Source organism: Barbus barbus, assembly GCF_936440315.1.
Source record: "Barbus barbus genome assembly, chromosome: 39".
In the NCBI taxonomy this organism is placed as follows: Eukaryota; Metazoa; Chordata; class Actinopteri; order Cypriniformes; family Cyprinidae; genus Barbus; species Barbus barbus.
In genome coordinates, this window is record NC_136717.1 from 25,244,972 (window position 1) to 25,267,764 (window position 22,793).

At 35.3% G+C, this 22,793-nt stretch overlaps 2 protein-coding genes across 3 annotated transcripts in view; both read right to left on the reverse strand.

Moving 5' to 3' along the window:
* Positions 1-3,501: 3,501 nt before the first annotated feature.
* LOC306858806 (transcription factor E2F7-like) lies at positions 3,502-19,169 on the reverse strand. 2 transcript variants are annotated; one of them, XM_079399549.1, is made up of 13 exons: positions 18,979-19,169; positions 18,391-18,489; positions 18,031-18,306; positions 17,768-17,918; positions 16,360-16,581; positions 10,859-11,017; positions 10,639-10,776; positions 10,397-10,549; positions 10,236-10,305; positions 8,414-8,732; positions 7,040-7,211; positions 5,598-5,920; positions 3,502-4,633 (listed from the first exon to the last, which is right to left on the reverse strand). In XM_079399549.1, exons 2-13 carry the CDS (start codon positions 18,487-18,489, stop codon positions 4,484-4,486), a joined length of 2,232 nt encoding a protein of 743 aa, XP_079255675.1. In that variant the 5' UTR covers positions 18,979-19,169; the 3' UTR covers positions 3,502-4,483. The 2 variants fall into 2 exon arrangements, with proteins under 2 accessions (XP_079255675.1, XP_079255674.1); XM_079399548.1 differs by having other exon boundaries at positions 10,397-10,555.
* Positions 19,170-19,500: 331 nt separating this feature from the next.
* Positions 19,501-22,793, reverse strand: part of LOC306858805 (conserved oligomeric Golgi complex subunit 5-like) — a 78,638-nt gene continuing 75,345 nt past the window's right edge. The window contains exon 22 of the mRNA XM_079399547.1: positions 19,501-22,059. Within this exon, the coding sequence (XP_079255673.1) occupies positions 21,948-22,059 (112 nt within the window). The 3' untranslated portion in view covers positions 19,501-21,947. The remainder of the gene's footprint in view (positions 22,060-22,793) is intronic.

Genomic DNA, 22,793 nt, shown 5'->3' on the forward strand with positions numbered 1-22,793 from the left:
AACTGTGTGTTACTTCACGAACTTGACGCACATAGCAGTGGGCTGATTCATAAAGTTATGCTTCACTTGAACTTTTAACATCTTAAAAGATTTATTTATATGTATGCAAGTGTGCACTAAGAAACATAACCACTGACTGATGAGTCTGTTTACACTAAACCCTTTTAAAACGAGGCTTTGTTGGTAATGTGTTCCTTCTCTTTTGATTTATCCTGCCTGTAATGTGTTATCAGACATACCTGAAGAACATTAATGATCTGTAATGTGTTATCAGACATACCTGGAGAGCATTAATGATCTGTAATGTGTTATCAGACATACCTGAAGAACATTAATGATCTGTAATGTGTTATCAGACATACCTGGAGAGCATTAATGATCTGTAATGTGTTATCAGACATACCTGGAGAGCATTAATGATCTGTAATGTGTTATCAGACATACCTGGAGAACATTAATGATCTGTAATGTGTTATCGGACATACCTGAAGAACATTAATGATCTGTAATGTGTTATCGGACATACCTGGAGAACATTAATGATCTGTAATGTGTTATCGGACATACCTGAAGAACATTAATGATCTGTAATGTGTTATCGGACATACCTCGAGAACATTAATGATCTGTAATGTGTTATCAGACATACCTGGAGAACATTAATGATCTGTAATGTGTTATCAGACATACCTGAAGAACATTAATGATCTGTAATGTGTTATCAGACATACCTGGAGAACATTAATGATCTGTAATGTGTTATCAGACATACCTGGAGAACATTAATGATCTGTAATGTGTTATCAGACATACCTGAAGAGCATTAATGATCTGTAATGTGTTATCAGACATACCTGGAGAACATTAATGATCTGTGATGTGTTATCAGACATACCTGAAGAGCATTAATGATCTGTGATGTGTTATCAGACATACCTGGAGAACATTAATGATCTGTGATGTGTTATCAGACATACCTGGAGAACATTAATGATCTGTGATGTGTTATCAGACATACCTGAAGAACATTAATGATCTGTGATGTGTTATCAGACATACCTGAAGAGCATTAATGATCTGTGATGTGTTATCAGACATACCTGGAGAACATTAATGATCTGTAATGTGTTATCAGACATACCTGGAGAACATTAATGATCTGTAATGTGTTATCAGACATACCTGGAGAACATTAATGATCTGTAATGTGTTATCAGACATACCTGAAGAACATTAATGATCTGTAATGTGTTATCAGACATACCTGGAGAACATTAATGATCTGTAATGTGTTATCAGACATACCTGAAGAGCATTAATGATCTGTAATGTGTTATCAGACATACCTGGAGAACATTAATGATCTGTAATGTGTTATCAGACATACCTGGAGAGCATTAATGATCTGTAATGTGTTATCAGACATACCTGAAGAACATTAATGATCTGTAATGCTTGCCATTTTAAATAGATGTGACAAGAATCGTTTTATCAAGAGAATCGTTTGCCAACATGTTTTGTTCGTGAACATCATGAAAATGAATAATTATTTTAAGGAAAAAGACTCTTTCTAAAAGTATTTACATGCCATGTACCTATCTATTTACACTGTTTCTAAGAAAGGAAAATGTGCGTGTCTTCCAGTAGTTTTAGGCTATGATTTGTTCTTTTTAAAGCTAGCTGTTATGCTAGCTAGCTATTATGGACAAACGTTCTTCCAGTTTGTTCAAAGTTATCTGGTTTTTAATAATGCTTTTTAAAACGGAAATGTCATTTATACATCATCCATGGAACGTTTTCTGCAACATTTAAATTGAACGTTCTATCATTTTTCAAATGTTACTAAATGTTTCAGAGAACATTCAAATGTAACATTCCCACAATGTTTGCAAAAGGCTCAAATGGAACGTTCCCTTATATAGGCTAAGCAACAAAAAATATTTTAAACAAATAATAAAAAAAAAGGTACAGAAATAACGTTTTCATAACTCACTGGGAATGTAAGTAAAACGTTCATAGAACATATTGCACCCAGAATATTACACCCAGTGCACAATTGATATGAATAATGTTGACACACAGACGGGCATCATTAATTATACTAATTAACTGAGCATTGAGGACAATTTGATTCTGCATGTGTGAGGTGTGGTGGTAAAAGAATGTGTGTGAGAGCAGCCTGATGAATGATGAATTAAAGCTATGCAGAAATCAGCTCCTGTAATTACCCAGCATGCATCACTTGTCATTTTGGGAGCTGATACACTATGATATCAATAAAACTGACCAACATTGACCCCAGAAAGTGTTTGGAAATTGAATGTCACCGTGTAAACATAGAATACTAAGCCAAGTGTTTATTTGCACACTTTTCCATCAGAACATTTCTGAAAAAGAATTTTGTTAGATTAAAAAAAACAATAGGAAAAAATATACTGTGTGCATTGCATAATTGTATAGTTTAAAAACACATTTAGCTGTTTTATGTGAATAATACAGCAGCACTCATATCTTCCAGTCCTTCATCTGGAATGCACATAACACCAAATGAAGGAATTTATAGTGAACGGCACAAGATTGGAAAGAAAGAGGGAATGAAAAACAGATGTAGCATTCTGTCCATCCTCCTTTTATTGTAAAACTGGACTCAGGCTAAGGAATCTAGGAAGCGTGTGAGAAATTAAAACATAAGATTTGCTTATTTAGGTTTCCTGCATGGGTCTGTTTCTTGAAAGAGCTTCTGGAATGTAATCAGCTCATTCTTGTGCCACATTTACAGAGTCTACGGTATTTACCTTCAATGTTTTGTTCATTTTGTGGTCTCAGACATGATTATTTTTGAGAACTCAATAGTCTTTTCTGAGGTGTACTGGTCTCTTAATGGCAAAATTCAGGTTATTGCCATTCATAAAGGGTTTATTGTGATTATAAAATTGGCATGGGTTGTAATTGTGTGTAAACAGCATAAATGGACATTGATACGCCGCCAAGCGTTGTACTGTGTTGATCTAGATTAGATAATTATACAAAACTATAATACAGACCACACACACACTTCTAACTAGGGGTCTTTGCTGAGGCCTGCTCACTGTTATTAATGCGCACACCCAGTAATTTGAATGAACTTTTTAACCATAGGAATTAAAGTTAAGTGTAATTCTTGTTAAACATAATGCAAAAAGAAAAAAATAAACTGAAACTCTCTAAGCTAAGAGAAGTTTATGCCATGCTGAAACTGATATTTCAAGGAAAAAAAAAAAAAAGTTGTTTTAATCTCTTTAAAGACCATTATTAGAAAGTTAATGGGATGACATGGTTCCATGTGTTTAATTACATATGCACTGATAACACTCAGAGGACAAATTATGAAAGATTTGTCCCTTTGTTTCTGAGAAGAATCATGGAAAATGTCTTGCGCATCATTTGTTTTGTGTATGCTGCCATCGTGTGTTCGCCCTTTTGCACTGTGCTCATACACATATGAAAGATTTAACAAACATTACATTTGACATATATTTATTTTGTATTACATCTGTGTCCATACATAAAATGATTGAAAATACATCTGACAAACACAAAAGTACCATACAGATTCAGCTTTAAACATCCAACAAAGACATTTAAAAACAGATACAATTAACATGTATACAAAATATTCAATGCTACGAGTTACAGTACAGTAAAATAACTGTAAATACTGTACAGCTTTATGGATTGTGGTGCAATATTCAATCCAGATGTTTCCAAAAATAATTTATTACTAGTCTAAGAACAGTTCATCCATAAACATACTTTGTTTCAAAACAGTACAGTACTGTGATATTTCTGCTTTGCTCCAGTGACTGCAGATCATATTCACTGGTCATTCAAGTATGTCTTTGTTTCCATTTCGTTTCACAGATGTAGCATCTCAAACTTAAACAGTGTCAAAAATTACAACCATTATTTTCTTTTTTGTCCTAAATACACTCTGTGGTGAAGGCATCATGTAACAAATACATTTCTAAGGCATGTCGGCTTCACCAATATGGCGCTTGTACAAGCGGTTTACCTGCGAGATAGTGAACATACTATAGAGCAGATCTGTGTAGTTTTTTCTCAGAAGCCTATCCAGACTTAATTCATTTTCACATTTTTAAATACGTAGTGCTAAAGCTGGATTGTTGGTTTTAGCCTCTGGAATACTTTAATAAATAATAACGGTAAACAAAATCAGGCAATATACTGGTAGGATGACAAAAGAACTCCAAAATACTATCAAAAGTGGTGGCGGGAAAACATAAACACAGCCACAAGAGTGTGTGTAACAGACTATTTCCAATATCACACTAGTATCTGCCCTCTTATTCTGATGTTCACTAGTTACTAAACAGGAAATGGTCATTATTTCAAGTCAAATTTTGCGGTGTAATGCTGTTTCTGTCTTTGGCACTCTAGCACCACAGAAGCATGAAAACGTAATGACACAAATGCAGCGGCTAATTTAATTGGCTGAGGTGTGTCCGATGTCTAGCCTCCTCTGGGCGGAGCCTCTTTTGCGAGCCGCAGGTGGGGTGCTGAGAGACCCAAAGGTTCCAGGCGTCTCGAAGAAAGATTTGGACCCCACTGCCGCTTCCTTTGGTGTCACAGGAGTCTGAAATAGCAGAAGTGAGAAGGTCAGAAACACTATATAAAAAAATCTACTACCATTTATCATTGCATATTATTAATATTATCTCTTTTAAACAGTAATGATGCACCAAAATGATTGTTTTGTTTTTTTTGTTTGAAATTAAAGTTTTCATTTAGCCAAAAACTGAAAATAAAATTTATTGAATAATTATTTGATTATATTTATTTAATAATAAACACTCAAATTGCATATATTTAAATTGCACAAAAGGCTTTTTAATGACATAATTAGGTTTCTACTCCAATTCGTTGTTCAATGTAGAAAATGAACGAAACATGAAGAGGGTTGCACACAATGCATGACAGTGAGTTAATAAGACGTTAGATCGTGCAGGGATCATGTTTGTGACCGATTTTATTAGAGACATGCTAACTCCGACACCGCGCTGAAATGCTCATATATAATGTGTGTGTGTCAGTGAGAGTGAGAGAGAGAGAGAGAGAGAGAGAGACGGTAAAACAGGAAAAATTACAAGTGAAAGCTTATAATAAACCCTACTCTTAAAAGCGCTCATTTATTTCCTTCTTGGACAACAAACCAATCACAGTCTTCAAAAGACTGTGTCATAGCTAGCAACCACGCCTCCTCACTAAGATACAAGTTTTTGTCTTTTCCTCGCTCAGTTGCTCTCAGATTGGTCCTGAATCACTTTTAAACTAAGACTCCTAGTTAGAAACTTTTAAGCTAAATTAGGAGCTCTCTGAGAGGATTCTTAGAATCTTTAAGAATATGGGCCCAGATCAATTTGAAGGTTCTGTCAAGTAACTTTGAGAGAACCTTGCCAGAACGTTAACTGAGAAACGACATAGACTAAAAGATCTCAGTTCATCCAGCCATTAAAAGCAAGAAATTGACATTTTTACCTGTTGCAGACTGAAACCGGATAGTCAGTGCATCACTAAAGAGTAGTATGCAGTAAACTGACCTGTGTTTGCGCTGGCTGAGGGCTTTCTTGTGCTCGTGGTCCCTGTGGTGAGAGTGTGGCTGCTGGTAGTCCGTGCCCATGATGCTCAGGGCTGTTCAGTGTTTCTGCCACACCAAACGCCCCTCCTGCCATCACAAAATGAGCCGGTGACAACACGGTGGGCACGCTGAAACTCAGACCACTGCTGGCAGCCCCCTCAGCGCCAGAGGTGGGCACTGCACCCGCTATGAGCGGCGAATGCACCAAAAAATATGGCATAGCTACAGCTGGCATGTCACCCTGTGTGTGTCCCGCTGGCATGAGGAAGTTCAAACCGTTCAGACCTACAGAATTTAGAATCATTAGAACGAGTATGCAATCAGAAAGACTGAGTATGTGTACATGGACAACAATATTCCGATATTAACACGATTAAGACAATACTCTGATTAAGAATCTGCTATGAAAACATATCGTGATATCGTCAGTCATGGAATCTCTGATGTCAGCCCAGGTCCAGTTGTACGGGGGTACTAGACGGTGCTAAATACCCTCAAGCGAAAGCAATCAAACTATCCAATGTGTTTTTGAAGTGTTGAGCATTGTATCCAATAAAAGACATATCTGTTGATTTCTTCAACACAGTGGCCAATCAGAAACTATGTAGTTTTTCAGAATTCACTCGCAGCTGACAGCGCCGGAGTTTTGCATGCTCGTGAATCATCTCATGATGACTAACTAAGTGCAGGTCGCCCATGCACACAGCAGTGATCAACCGTTTGACGGCAAACAAAAGAGCATGGCTTTAACAACACCGCCGTCCGTTGGCATTACAAATAATTAACTGCACTTGAAGCATTCAATAAATTAAAAATGAAACACCCAAAACTGCATCATAACGAAGACGAACTATGTATATGTTTATATGTGAAATGCTGGAGGGAATGTCGCATGGCGTCACATGGGGATGTAGTTTGTGGATGAGTGCTTACTGTAGACTCAAACAGTTTCAAACGATTCAGTCTGATTTGGTGAACTGGCTTGACCGATTCACTAAGAAGAACCGGTTAAATAGAACGATTCATTCGTTAACCATACATCACTAATATGCAGATTAGAAACGATGTCGGGGAAGAAAGCATTGCATTTATGGGGAACCGAGGAAACAGAGTTCAAGTTGTTGACGTAAATAAATTAAAACAGCGGCCATGTAACACACCTATACTCTTTCTGAGTCCATCATTTGTGCTGTGCAGTGGCATATGTGAATAATGGCTGAAACAAATAACCACAATTCTTAGCGAATAATGGAAATTGCATGTAAACAGGAGTGAAGAGCTTTGCTCTTGACAAGTAAACATCATAATGCGATTAAGTCCTTACTCTGATTATTGGAAATAATCGCATTATTTGTGCGCATGTAAACGTACTCGATGACATTCATTGCTCAAGTTTTTGTCTACCTGCTGTGTTGGGAACATAGAGGTAATGAGAGGACAGCAGGGGGTCTTTAGGGCCGGGTGCTCCCGCATCTTCCTCATTCATCGGCCCAAACGAGGCCTCGTCCCACGGGGAACCTTCTCGAGAACAGATAGGAGACCTTCTGGCGCTGGAGCTCAGACTCTCAGTCTCACCCTGTGAGACATTCACAAAAGTTAGAGAGTTCAAATTACAGATTTCATAATGACAGTTTATAATACTGCGGATGCCGCCATTATAAAACCAATAAGCCACTCAAGACTGTGCATTACAGTGATTTCACCATGCTAAAATCGATCTTCACATATACTCAACAATTCATATCATACTCAATAATATATATACTGCCTTCCAAAAGTTTGGAAACGCCCTAGAAAAGTGGGGTTTTGGACAATATTGGCATGAATTCTTTTTAATTTGTGATAATTTTGCTCTGATAAGGGACAACACAAACTACGAAAACATATTTTATTACATAAACAGTTTATACATAGAAAAAAATTTCATTTTAGCAGCTATTACAGCTCTGCATGATCTGGGCATCCGAGCTCTCAGTTTATTCAAACTTTGACTTGATACTGTATATTACTCCAAGCCTCCTGAAGGATTGCCCAAAGATGATTCACACTGGTTGGACACTTCTTACGGACATCACGGTCCAGTTCCTCCCATAGTAGCTCAATTGGGTTGAGGTCGGGTGATTGGGGAGGCCATTCCATGACAGACATGATGCCAGCTGACTGTTTCCTCTCCAAATAGGATTTGCACAGCTTGGAAGTGTGCTTGGGGTCATTGTCTTGTTGGAAGTTGAATCCAAAACCACACTTTGCCAGGGATGTTTCCAAACTTTTGGAGAGCAGTGTATATATTATTATTATTTAATTACATTTTTTGTTTTTGTCTTATTTTATATATATATTTTTTTACTATTATTTGATTACGTTTTTTGTTTATGTCTTATTTTTGCCTTATATTTATTGTTTATTTTTGTTAAGCTATGTTTTATAATTACAAATGTATTTTAATGTACATTAACGTAAAGCTATATAAAATTTGTAATTATAAAGTTAAAATGTTCCGTGTGACTTTATTTCAGATACTTCAGTTTAAAACATATTTTATTTGTATAGCACCTTTAATTTTTTGTATTATTCTTTCCTTAAATTTTTGTCATTGATTATTGTCTAATTTTATTTATGGATTTTTATTTTTTATATTCTGAGCTGCATTTTGTGTATGAAAGGTGCTATACAAATAAAATGTTATTAAATAAATTGAAATATTCGACAGAAATAACCCATAGTAATATGCTAAAATACATATATGCATACAGTTTTAATCTGACTCATAACACCCACCATTTCACTTTCTATGGAAGCAGAGCGCTTGCTTCGTTTAGCTGCCTGATCATCATCCTCTTCCTCTTGTCTCTCTCTCTTCTTCAGATGTCCCTCCCTGTGGCCTGAGACGGGTGACCTCTGGGTGACGGCGTCTGGCATGTGTCCGCTGTACACCATGAGCAGGGGTGTTTGAGGCAGACCGGGCAGGTACACTAACGGGTGAGGAGAGAACTGGGCAGAAACGGGCAGTGATGCATACGGCACGTCAGCCTGAAGAGGGACTGCTAGTGACGCCAGTCCAGTAGACGACACTACAGCACTTCCACTGGGCTGAACACTACAAATGTACAGAACACAGTAGTTAGTGATCAGTGCTGTTGTTGTTAATTAAAACTAAAAATAGCTTTGGTAATTGAAATAAAGCTGAAATTAAATATATAAATGCTATATGAAAAAAATGAAACTAAGTAGACTGTTGCAAGGACAACTAAATGAAACACATAAGTTTAAATTAAGGTACTCTAATTTTCTCTCACACACACACACACACACACACACACACACACACACAAAACTAAAGCTAGAGAGATATGAAAAAATGGTAACACTTTACAATAAGGTGTCATTTGTTAACATTAGTTAATGTATTAATTAACATGAATGAACAATAAACACTACATTTATTACACTCTTTATTAATCTTGGTTAATGTTAGTTAATATAAATACAGTCGTTCATTGTTTGTTCACAGTGCATTAACTAATTAATCTAACAAACAAAACTTGTGATTTTAATAACGCATTAGTAAATGCTGAAATTAACATTAACTAAGATTAATAAATGCTGTAGAAGTATTGTTCATTCTTAGTTCATGTTAACTAATGTAGCTAACTAATGAACCTTATTGTAAAGTGTTACCGAAAAAATAAAAGCACTACAAAATTTAAATAAAAACCTGAATATAAAAATGCAAAATATTAATATTCTAATCAGAAATTTCTTAAAATCTAAGTAAAATTAAAACATAAAATCAAAAAATGAAAGCCAATTCAAAATATTAATATATTCTAAATAAGAATGACAAAATTACTGAAAATCTAATTAAAATAAAAATGAAATCTGAACCCCCCTCCCAAAAAAGCTAATTCAAAATATTCATGTTCTAATAAGAAAAATCTAACAAAAATTAAAAACTAAAAATGAAAAAAAAAAAAATAAATCTAAAAAGAAAATGAAAATCTAAAAATAAAAGCTAATTCAAAATGTTATTATAAATACTATAATACACTGTTAAAATGATTTTTTTTAAATGTTCAAATTATTAGGTTTAAAATGACAAACTAACATAATAAATTAACGCTAAATAGAGATACAAAAACATTTTTTTAATTAAATAATGACAAAAGCACAACAGAATTGAAATGAAAATCTAAAAATAAAACCTAATTTAAAATACTATAATGCACTGTAAAAATACATTTTCAAAGATGAAAATAAAACCATTATTGGAGGACATTTAATAAGAAAATACTAGTTTTTCTACTTGGGTTCAGTGTTACCTCGTCATTTCTTTATATTTTTTACTAGCAATTTCTGAGTGAATTTTTTTCTAAATGTATTTTCAGTGTAGTATATAAATAACACTGAATTAACATTGTTAGGGTAACACTTTACAATAAGGCCTCATTTGTTAACATTAGTTACTGTTAGTAATCAAGGGCACAATGGTTATGCTTCACGTTCGAACCCACAACCTTTCAGCCTAGATCTTTACCCTAAACGGCTAAAGTTTGAAATGTGTCAATTTCTTCAAATACAAATTCTATACAGGTGCACTCACCTGTCTCCAAACCGCAGTCGGCACACTGCGCCGGTGTTCACACTCTTCCTAGAATAATCCACCGGCTCGTCTGAAAACACAAAAAACATTGCCTAAACTACAGCTCCAACAAATGTAAATGAGACACTAACATTATGGAAAGTGTCCAGCTCAGCTCTCACCTGCAGAAGCTCTGTGAGGTGTGCTGGGGGCGGAGCTTATCCGCCTTTGATTGACAGGAGGTGCAGGAATGACCTGAAAGGAGGAGTGACGCGTTATCTTCTCCCGTCGTTCCCCAGTGGTGCTGATCTGAGCTGCTGAGACTCTCAAATCATCTGAATCTAAAAGACATGCAACAAATAATCACAATATATTCACACTGAAGAGACTAAAAGCAATTTTCAAGTGTTTAAACAAGACGTACCGCTGCTGCTGTGGAAATCGGCGGGTCCGATCCATTTGAAGACAGGTTTACGACTCTTTTCCTCTCGTACGTGAAGTTTCTTGATCAGGTTCAGGCTGGTCAGGACATTAGCGATATCATACAAACGTCGCACCTTAGCTAAACAAACACAAAAAAGATTGTGAGCTACACTTAATCAATAAAGGAATGCATATTATTTTTAACATTAAAATGGTCTTACTTTTATATTTGCTGTGGCTGGACTCATCCTGACCCTCTTCGATCAAAATCTTAGCAGCCATATCGAGGGTCACGGTCTGTGTTTTGGACACCAGAAACAGCATGACAAACTTCTGGCTCATGATTCGGAGCGATTTATCCTTTCGTCTGCTGGAGGCTGCTGTACGAGAGAGATAAACCATGCTTACAACACTGTAAAACATGTCAAAGTTGTTGTTCCATGCATTAGTCTTTAAAATAAAGTTCTTTGTTGAATCATACAGCAACTGAAGATACAGTAAAAAATATTTTTTTGATGGAATTATGCCATTTCAGTTTTAACAATTGTGGCGCTAGGGCTGGGCAATTTTTCAGATTTTATCAATTAATTCGAATTTAATGAATAGAAATATTACCAAACGTTAGAATTAGACAAAATGCCAATGATAACTAAAGATAAAAAGAACCGCATGTCGGTGCTGGTGATTAACCGCTCACATGTGACACGCTCATATCACTAGGAACTTATTTTAACTTGAGCGCCGTGTTTTTACAATGCCGTTTCATGCATGAGATGTGAGCGCAACAGTCAAACGCGTCCATGTTTACAAAGAAAAACTATGGAAACGCAGCACAAGGGAATAAAAAAACCTGTAACATATTGTATTTCTGATATTTCATGTTTGCACCATGGTGACAGACTGAAAGCAGTTGTTCATTGTTTTTACAGAACATTTATTAGTTAATAATACTGGTGCTATACCTTCAGTCATTTTGAATTACCTTGACTTATTTCTGAACATATAATATGTACAAGACAAGTTTTTACAAGATGTAGTTCATGCATCTTTTCTGCAAAGATAGTGAAGTGATTTGTTTAACATTTACATCATGTTAACAACTTCATGTGTGGTGCACTTGGAATAAAATGGTCTTTAACTAGATCGTTAACAAAGAAAAAGTTATGCTACTTTAATCATGTTATAGTTACATTTTCAAGTTGACTAGTTAAAAATCGTAAAATAATCGCAAATTGGTCAAACGATCTGAAAAAAATTGAGATTTTTATTTTTTGCCATATCGGCCAGCCCTATGTGGCACTAAAAAGACAATGGAAGACATGAATAAATTTGAGGTAGCAGAAAATTAGAGTTAGTGGACATGAGGAATGGCATGATTGCTCGGTGAATTGGCTGGTCGAGTGACTCCTGCCCTCATGACGGGACGTTAATAAGCTTTTGCTAGAAAGGAAAGCCGTTGCTTGGCGACAGCGGCCACATGAGACAAGAAGCCATCAAACACAATAACCACATCAGAGGAGCCAGACGAGGACAGCAGGACACTTCATTTCTTTATCAGGAAACACAAAGAGATTCATTTAAATGCTCAAATCTAGAGAAATTAAACACTTGGCTACTGATGTAGATTTGAGACATCTGTGTAGCATTTGGACCAATCAGACACTTTTATTCATTATATTTAATGAATAATCCAACAAACAAGCAATCTGTGAGGGTCTATGGACCCTTCCCCCTGAAAGAGCACCCTAAAGGGCTGATAAGACTGTTTTATTGCTCAAAAGTATGTGAGATGTGACGTGCCGTAAGAACGGACCCTTCTGAAACCCACGCAATGCCCATACAAACAAAACTTTCCTCCTTGTCACTCATAGACAAACCTTTCTACAGATAAACATGCATCCCAGGACATTGTGTGTATGATTTTAACTTGTATAGTTTCTCTTACATTGTATTTGTTTTACGCATGCTTTATGAGTGAAGTACTAGTTAATGTAACCCCAACTATATTAATGCTCATTTGATGACGCACACTTTGGCGTACACCACCTTCTCATAGAATGGCAGGTGTGTGTGTAAATTAATCAAAGTATAGACTGCCAGAGCCTTTCGAACCATGCTCTCAGACAAAGGGTCATCCCCCCCCCAATATTTCCAGCCTCCCACTTGGAAATTCAGCCTTTCTCATTGGTCAAGCCCACCCTGAAAGGTGTGACTCTTCCCAGACTTTAAAGGGCTCACGCACAGGTCCGCCTCGGCTCTTCTACTAAATCTTCCGATTGCTGTCTGTGTGGTTGGACTCACGGAGCACCTGAGCTGGCAGGCCACAACATAGAGCCGTGTGTGGTCTCTCCAGCCTGGGGAGATGGCTCCTGACCACTGGAGTTTAATACCACTGGAGTTCATCTTCACTCAGCCCTGGAATTCACCATCATGGAAAGGCCCTCGCTCAGACATGTCTCTCTCCCTGCTCCCGTCTCTGCATCTTCATCTCTGGATTGCAGCCTGCAGTTCCACTGCGGCCCACAGGCCCCATTTTACACCCAGCCATGTGCTTACTTAGGAGAGATGACTCTCTCAACCCCAACAGTCAAGAACAACCTTGGAGTTTCAAGAGATTGCAACTTCGGCTATCGAATGGAACCATCCAGACCTCCTACAGAAGCTTCACGGGACTCTCGTTCTCATTGCAAGTATCCAGATGCAAGTATCGTTCCCTGCACCACACAGAGGTTTGTTTAAAGCTATCGTATACTGTGCTTTGAATTAGAGACTGATGGTTCTTTCAGATGGTCAAGTCAGCCTCATTTCTCCTGTTTCTGTCCGGTTTCATTCATCCAGTCTCACTTACCCTTCCCATGTACCATGTATATGTGATGTGTGTGTGTATATATATATGTGTGTATGTTTAGTCATGCGTTTGTGATTTAGTTAATAAAACTTTATGCACAATACATGAGTATTTGTTTCTGATTCCCTGCTTGCAACAAAGTCAATTTAACGATTTCGATCTTGTTACATGCTCTGAGTAGTACTGTACCTTAAAAAGGGTATTTCTCTTACCCTAGAAATTAAGATTTCTTTGAATTCATAAATAATCAATACTGAGCATTCACTAGACGACCTGATCAATTGATTGTACTGTAAATTCAGCTTTATCAAGCTGATTCCATTAACTTATCCAAATATTATAATTGATTATAAAGAGTTATGGTTAATTATTAATATTCCCCCTTGAGCTAAGATTATTATTAATAGTGTATTAAAATCACTTGCCTTGGACAATTATAAAGTTTATCTGCATCATGCTAAATTATTTAACAGAATGACTGGGGCTAAAGTCATTAAGGGCTTTTATTTTGGAAGCAGAAAACACCAGAGATTTCAAATAGCCTCCATATTTTCTAATGAGCATTTTATAAATAAGTTGATTACATTTGAAGCATGGAAAATTACATAATAGAGCTTTTTTGGTAAAAATTTGTTTTGTTAACACAAACAGATTTAAAATGTCAGAATTAACAAAATTACTTATCATATTTACCATAATTTCTAAGTTTGTGGATCCGATAGAAAAAAACCACACAAGATTGCTACTACTATAATATTGTTTTTATTAAAATTTTAACTTTTTTTAATTTTTTTTTAGAATGTTTTCTTTTTAATTTGAGTAATTTTGTTGTGTTTTTGTCAGTTTAATATTTTCAGTTTTTTTTTTTTTTTTTAATGTATAAGTCTATATAGGTTTTATTTATTTTTTTCCCATTTTTTTTTTTTGTTATTTTAGTTAAAGTAGAAATGCTGCTTTGGCAACTAAGTGAAATAAGTATTTTTTATGTATTATTTCAGTTAAAGTTTATTTCAAGTAAAGATGTTACGGATATGGTTTTAAGTTTAATATCTCTATTATATTAAGTATAATAACCTGAATTTATTCATTTAAATTAAGATTTATTTGTAATAATATTACTACATATTCTAAACCCATGTCAGCTTACATTACACTATAGATACGTATGAAGTGTATTTTTACTGAATTGAGTGTAGTTTCTCCAAACAAAGGTCAACGGTGATGTGATTTAATCAAATCATCGTTACAAGAGCTCAGCAAACAGAAACACATCTAAACCTGCATCTTCCTCTTCCTCTGAATAATTAGTTTCCCTCCTCGGCCTGTCTGTGAGAGCGTGGCACATTTACAACAAAGAGTCCCGGTGCTGACCTGGCAACCAGTGTTGTGAAACCCGGGACGCTGTTAACGGGTGACCGATTAATGCAGCACATGGGTGAGACACTAATAATGGTGTTAATGGGGCAACCGTCACAATGGTTTTAATGTAAACGGTTTGTGCAATATAGTGAATCATACAAATGACAGTATATGGATCATGCAACCTGTTTTTGCAATGCATAACGAACACTTTTACAAAAAAAAGTATGAACAGGAATATTTGTGTCATACTCTAAAAAAATAATTAAATACTAGTTACTACATCTTCAACAGTGTAATTAGATTACTGTACAAATTACTCTCTCCAAAAAGTATTTAATTACTAATTACTTTCTAAATCCTATATCAACCTCGACAAGTTAATGATACAAGGATAGACTTATAGTTTATATTTCAAATAAATAATAGATAATTACATAAATTATTCTGGTCACACTTTAGATTATAAAGTGAAGTGACATTCAGCCAAGTATGGTGACCCATACTCGGAATTCGTGCTCTGCATTTAACCCATCCAACGTGCACACACACAGCAGTGAACACACACACACACACACACACACACACACACCCGGAGCAGTGGGCATTTATGCTGCAGCGCCCGGGGAGCAGTTGGGGGTTCGGTGTCTTGCTCAAGGGCACCTCAGTCGTGGTATTGAGGGTGGAGAGAGCGCTGGACATTCACTCCCCCCACCTACAATCCCTGCCGGCCCGAGACTCGAACCCGCAACCTTTGGATTACGAGTCCAACCATTAGGCCACGACTTCCCCCCCAAAGAGTCCATTAGAGTCCATAATCTGTGATTAGAGTCCAATTCGCAGTATTAACAATGACTTTTTCCTCAAAATACTCCTAATTACTGCTCACTTTAAGTTTAAGAATTGGGTAGGATTAAGGATTTAGAACAAGGTCTTGCAGAACAAGACATTAATATGTTTTTTAAGTAATAATAAACAGCCCAGTAATATTCATGTTAATAACCAACTAGTTAATAGTGAGAATTGGACACTAAAGTGTTACCAATATTCCTATTAGCTCACCAAAGTATTTAAAGTGAGAAGGGAACATAAAAAGCATGCATTTTAAGGTTAGACTTTAAATTTTGCTGTTAAATCCACTATTGTATTGTATATAAATGTTCGGTAACACTTTAGAATAGCAAACACTTATTCACTATTAACTATGACTTTTCCCTCAATAAAGTCCTAATTTGCTGCTTATTAATAGTTAGTCAGGTAGTTGTTAAGTTTAGGTATTGGGTAGAATAAGGTCATGTAGAATAAGGCATTTATGCGTGCTTAATTACTACTAATAAATTGCTAATATTCTAGTAATATGAATGCTAATAAGCAACTAGTTAAGTGACCCTAAAATAAAGTGTTACCAAATGTTCTAGTCTATATACAGTATTACGTTCAATTAAATAAGAAGTAACTGTAATTAAATTACAGGAAAAAAAAAAAGTAACTAATTACACCCAACACTGGTCATACCGTGCATGTTTTGCATGTGGTGGGCGGCATGCGGGCTGCTTCCTTCTCTCTGGTCCATCTGCAGATGGTAGCCCTGCTCACGGCCCGTCTGATGGAGATCCTGCAGGGTCTGTGGCAGCGCTGAGCGTCCGTGCCACACGTACAGGTTCTTAGCCATTCTGCTCACCAGCATCAGAGACTCCAGCACGTTCACAATGTCGTAGATCCGTCGCCTCTCAACGCCTGCGTCACAGAGACAGTCACTACTTGTGGACATTTTGCAATTTTTAATTAATAGCATTTTTAGTTTTGCTGATGTGATGGAAGCACTTTTATTTTGATGGCATACAGGACTTTTATTTTGTGCATGAGAACTGTTAAAGAAAGTAAACGCCAGTACATGAAAAAATCTAGCGTTTGCTTTTCTATTATTAGTAATAGATTGGTATAATACTTACCGTCAGCATTCAGCAAACACATATTTATTTGTAAAAAATACTATAATTGATTACAGAATCAAGAAGTTGCCATCTGAAGTATAATTGTGTTTATGTTTTAGATTTTTTTGATAAAGTTCAGATTATTTTTATGATTTTCCATCTTCATTAGTTTAACAAATTAATAAATTATTACACAGAACTGTTAAACAAAGTAAACTGTATGCAAAAATAGTGTTTGCTTTTCTATTATTGAAGTTGCCATCTAAAGTATGAATCTGTTTATTTTTGATCAAATTCTAATTTTTCGTGATTCACTTTCAAATTTTGTGATATATCATTTTTTCATGCAGTTCTCGTTCAAATAATTTATTTATAATTTTAATAATTAATTATCATTATCAATTTTTATTTGAACAATTACTGTATTAATAATTTAATAAATGACAGAATCAAGAAGTTGCCATCTAAAGCATAAATCTGTTTATTTTTACAGATTTATTTATCAAGTTCAGGTTATTTTTCCATATAATTCATTCGCTGTTTTCATTACTTTAATGTCTGTTTAACAGTTCTGTCTAATAATTATTATAAAGAACTGTTAAACAAAGAAAGCAAACTGTATACTGTATATATTTGCTTTTTTATTATACTAGTAATAGATTGGTTAACACTATAATACTTTCTCATCTACCGTCAGCATTCAGCAAACACATATTTATTTGTGAAAAATACTAGGATAAAAGAATCAAGTTGCCATTTGAAGTATAAATCAGTTTTTTCTAATTATTTTATCATGCAATTCACTTTCAAATAATTTATTTCTAATTTCTGAAATATGTAAATATATATAATTTTAGCAATTGTTCTGCATGACTTTAAATTAAATAGTGTGGTATCATATATATATCTCTGCCATATCCAACCACTAGTCATTGTATTTTATACAGAAATAAGGGATTTGATTATGATTAGGAGTTATTTTCTCTTACCCAAGCGTGTGGCCACCTCATCCAGAGAAATACTGATGCTTTCAGAGGTTTCTGGGTAATCAGGGTACAATGCCAGAAATTTCTGACACAAAAGCCCCAAACTCTTCTGTTTACGGCTGGGTCTCCTCTCAGAATCGTCTAACGCTTCATACTGCAATAAAGAGAGATAAAACCAGCTAAAGCTATTGAACATATTAAGATGAAATGCTGTTGATAAAAGTGCCTTAAGTTTCCAAACATTACATTGATTTAGACTTTGATACCTGACACGAGTCGTCGAGTTCTTCCTCTTCATCCTCCTCTTCATTTTCAATGGGTCTGAAGAGGGTTTTCTTCATCTCTCTGTCACGGATATCTGGGCTGGCGGCGCTGATCAGCATCTTCAGGTTGGCTGTCGGGGTCCAGGGGTCCGGATGGACCCTCTCTGTGTGTTTGATGGGGGTTATATGGGTGATATCTGGGCTGGAAACTCTCTTGTGTCCATTCACAGACTCACACTTCAGTGGGGTCGTTTTCCTTCTGTCCATGCATATGTTCTCCTGAAATCAGGTATGAGTTAAAATCTAATGCGGGAGGAGATGCATCATCATATAATAATGCTTTATTACATTTAGATCTCTTACTTTCTGGTCATTCATGTTGCCAGTATCATCTGAGCCGGTCTTATTCACTAGTGTCCTCACACTAAGCAAATCCTTCAAAGTTAAACACTTCATCTCCATCTAAAAACAGAAAAATGAATCAGTCAAAACTAGCACATTTAAGCTATTAGTAAATTACACATCTGAATATAAAGTATTAATGATATATTTGTTACACTATAGTTGCCAAAAGTAAAAAACACTGCGTTATTATATGAAATGATATCAATATTAAGTAAGAATCATATGATTTAATGACTAATGATCAAGATCTGAGGATGGTGGCAAGATTTTGGCGCAAATATCCAAACCAATCAGATTCTCAGAATAAATAATATGATGATTAAACTTTTAAAGTAACTTATATTGATATGATTGTCACTATATTTTACATTATACAGCTCAGCAGCATGCTATATCACATTAAAATCATTTCATATAAATCTTTTTCTGATTATTTGAATACTGGTAAAATGTCTGTCAGTGAAAGTTTAAGGAGATTAATTTACATTATTATTTTTTTTTTTAAATATTAGATCATGCAAGTGAGATTTAACCTTATATTCTTACCTTAAAGTTCCGTCCTTGGAACAGAAAAATCCTAAAGACGTAAATAAATCCTTTGTAAAGTTGATCCTTCCTTTTCCTCCTTAAATGAACATCATTTTGTGTCTAAATAAGAAGATCTGAACTAGTAATCTTCTTATTTCAGTCGCGCCGCTGATCAGAATCACCCGCTAAAGCTTGTTTTCTGGCGCTCTGAAGAGTTACACCCTCCCTCAGCCAATCACGTCGCCGTTGTGCAATTATATCGACGGTGATTGGCCGAGCGAGGAGGAAATGCCTCACAGCGACAGTCGTAGCCAATCAGAGACGCGTTCTGACCAAGCCTGTGGGGGTTTGTTGGCGGGGCAGTAGGCGCGCTCTTCATTGATCTTCATTGAGGTTTTAAAGGCGCCGTTGTAACTCAGCGGGGACAGAATTAATCATCACAGGTGATTAATTGACATTAAATAATTGCCGAGTGTCTCCTGACAGATTGTAATGACAAGCTCAGGCAGGACCAAAGATGAGTGACACAGGTGGGGTTTTGGCGCGACTGAGGGTTTTGTCGCGGGAAACAGTGTAATATGAGAAGATACCCCACATAAGCATACTTTCAACGACATAAACACAGAAATAGAATAATATATAGCTAATAATAGAATAGATCTAATGAACCTGTATAAACACCAAATAAAACCGATATTCAGATGTCATAAAATATACATATTATATGCATCTATGCACACATTGCCTAAAACGAAACTAGAAAACTAAATATGTATGAGTAAATATGTAAAATAACTATGTCAAACCATATCAATATCATAAAGCTTTCATTCCTAGTGTGTTTTCACTCAAGTTTCCCCTTTTAACCCAAATGTTTCACAGACATATCCAAATGATGTGTCATTAGTAACTTAACCCTTTGAAATAATTGTGTTTTATGTACTTAACATATTTCTGCAGTCATACAAATTGTTATACATCTTCACCCAGCAATTTTAATCTCTGATAACATTCTAGAGTTATTATTATGCATGAAAAAAACCTTATACAACATTGATAGGAACACAGAGATAAAATACAACCATCAACGTATTTAAAAAATGTTACTTTTTTGTAAAATATAACATACAATTTTTATATTAGTGCTACCAGTAGTACAACATCAGTATTGAAATTTTTGTAACATTTGAATTTTTTATTTAGTGCAATATTTTTGTGTAATTTTCACTAACAACTGCCATTGGATTTATATTGTATACCTAAATTAACTGTTATCCCACCGGTCACGATTGTGACTGTCAACATGTTTACTCATTCTGTGACCACACTCAACAAACCTGAATATATGTGAAGACGCCTTAAAGATAACGTGGACCAAAAATCTTTGTGTTAACATACTTTACTAGCCTTTCATTTGGAGCTTTGATGCAGGCATCTTCTCAAGGTGCAAACAGGAAATAAACTGTGACAATTTGCACTAATCATGTGAAACTGCACATTTTTAATTGATTTTTTCCATATTTGCAGGAAGTGCACTAAAACATCAGTCGGTAAGGTTTTTAGAGCTTTATAAATGAAAACCTTTTTTATGTGAGCGGTGGGATTAAACGGGTTAATGCACTATTGTTTAACTATTGTGATTATCAGATTATTGCTTTTTTTTTATTATTTCAGTCTCTTTTTATCAATATTCAAGGTCTTCATCCTCTGACTGCTTTTGTGAGAGCTGAAATACCATACCAAGATAATGGGTAAGACTTCATTTCCATCTTACATGGATTTTAATCATCTTAAAATAGCTGTATGTAAAATATCTTGGGGTTGTTTGGGTGCATGTTACATTGCATCATCTTTAATGCCATTTATGTGTCATAATCAGTTATTTATATGAGATCAAATATGCACTGTGGCAATGTGAAATATTTCAGATTAACTGTCTGTCTGAGACGCGCACACAAAATTCCTTTAATTTTTCAAGGAGAGGTTAGTCAAGTGGATGAATCACATTTGCATGATTATGCAAAACTGGAGAGAAAGAGAAGCTGAATTAATGTTTTAGAGCAGCATGCTACTGGTAAGCCCATAGACGGCACATATTAAACAATAAAATCTGGGATTGTGCCATGTAAATCAAATAAAACAGTGTGAAAAGAGTGTAAGAAGGAGATAGACATGAAAAGAGGATCTCTTGTCTCTGAAGATTGGCTGAAGTGGCCCCTGGTGGCAAAGGAAAGACATTGAGGATTCACAGACAGGAAGAAGAACTGAACCAGAGCCGAATATTAAGAGGCAGCTTAATATTCACCAGGCCTACAGTAATGCAGCTAACAGCCTGTTATGTACTATTATTAACCAATGCTACCAACTATTACTTAACATGCTTCTGACTTAAAAGGATCTCAAAAACGCCATCTATTGTTATTCAAAATTGTGTGATAGAGATAAATACAGGTCCTTATTCAAAGTCATTTTCCTTTTACTGTCTTGAATATCTACTAGCACCAACAAAAGTTAGTATTTGGACAGTTAAATCACAATTAAAATGCCCAGGTGTCATTGCATTAATTTTATAGTAAGTGTCATTGCAAAAAAATGCAATAAAAAAATTATCCAAACAATTTTCATCTGAAAATGTAAAAAGTTAACTCGTCAGATATATAAAGGTTATAGGTTATAGTAATCAAAACCTGTGATGAAGGCATAAGACGTTCTTTAATCAGCATTTACATAATGTGTTTAGTAATAATTTTGCAAAACAGATGATTTTTTTTAAATATGTGTAGACTTGTTTAGTAATCAAACTGACTTAGTAATCAAACAACCCATAAAAATACCTCATAAACCTATACACATTAATTTCCGACTTCAGCAAAATAATCATCATAATGTAATGAAATATAATAAAGACTTATTTTGGTGAAGACAAGTGTATTGTTATGATGAATTGTCTACATTATTCTGATGAGACATGGCTGTGTTTGCAGATCCTATGATATGCTTGAGGCCTTCTGCAGCAGCTGGAGCATGATGGGATACACCGGGGCAAACTCCTTCCCCTGCCTAGCTCGGACAGACTGCACATATGCCTCCAGCGCTCCCCTGCAACAAAGGAAAGTCACATTTTAATTACCTACTTTAGCTAAATCAAAGAAAAGCTGCTGTATTTTCTCCAAAGCACCACTAGAGGATGCTGATGTTGCACAGAGAAGTTCAGTTCTGGTCTAAACTACTCAATTATTACCATGTTTTCTATGAATAGGGATTTTTAAAAATAATTTTTTAGGAACTTTTGACTCATAAAATGCAATTTCTTCCCAATTAAAAATTTTAGAGCTTAGCTTTAAAAAAAAGAAAGAAAATATAGCTGCAAGCAGCGATTACCAGGGTTCGAGCTTTAAGGCCTTATGGTATAATTTTAGGGTTTAGGCCAACCAGCTGACAGTGAAACACATCGAAAATGGACAATAGGCTCACAGACACACACATAGAAATGAAATGGTTAAACTATCATATTAATAATCAGTAAGCATGCTTACACGCACACATTTTGTTGCAGATATAGATATTTGAAATAAATGATAGGTGAAAATACTTTTTGCAAGTCTTCTCTTTTTAAGAGTTTATATGTCATTTTCGGGTTTCTCTGTCATCATAATATGGCAAAATTGTAAAACTGTTGAACAAAATGTTAAACTTTAAATGTGATTTTAAATGTTATAAGAGTGATTTTATAATGTGATTTGATTGATTTTGAGTTAAAAACTGAGGGCTAGTTGACAAAAATAGTGTTTTTAATCAGAAATACTTAAAGAACAGTTTGATTGACAGCAGTG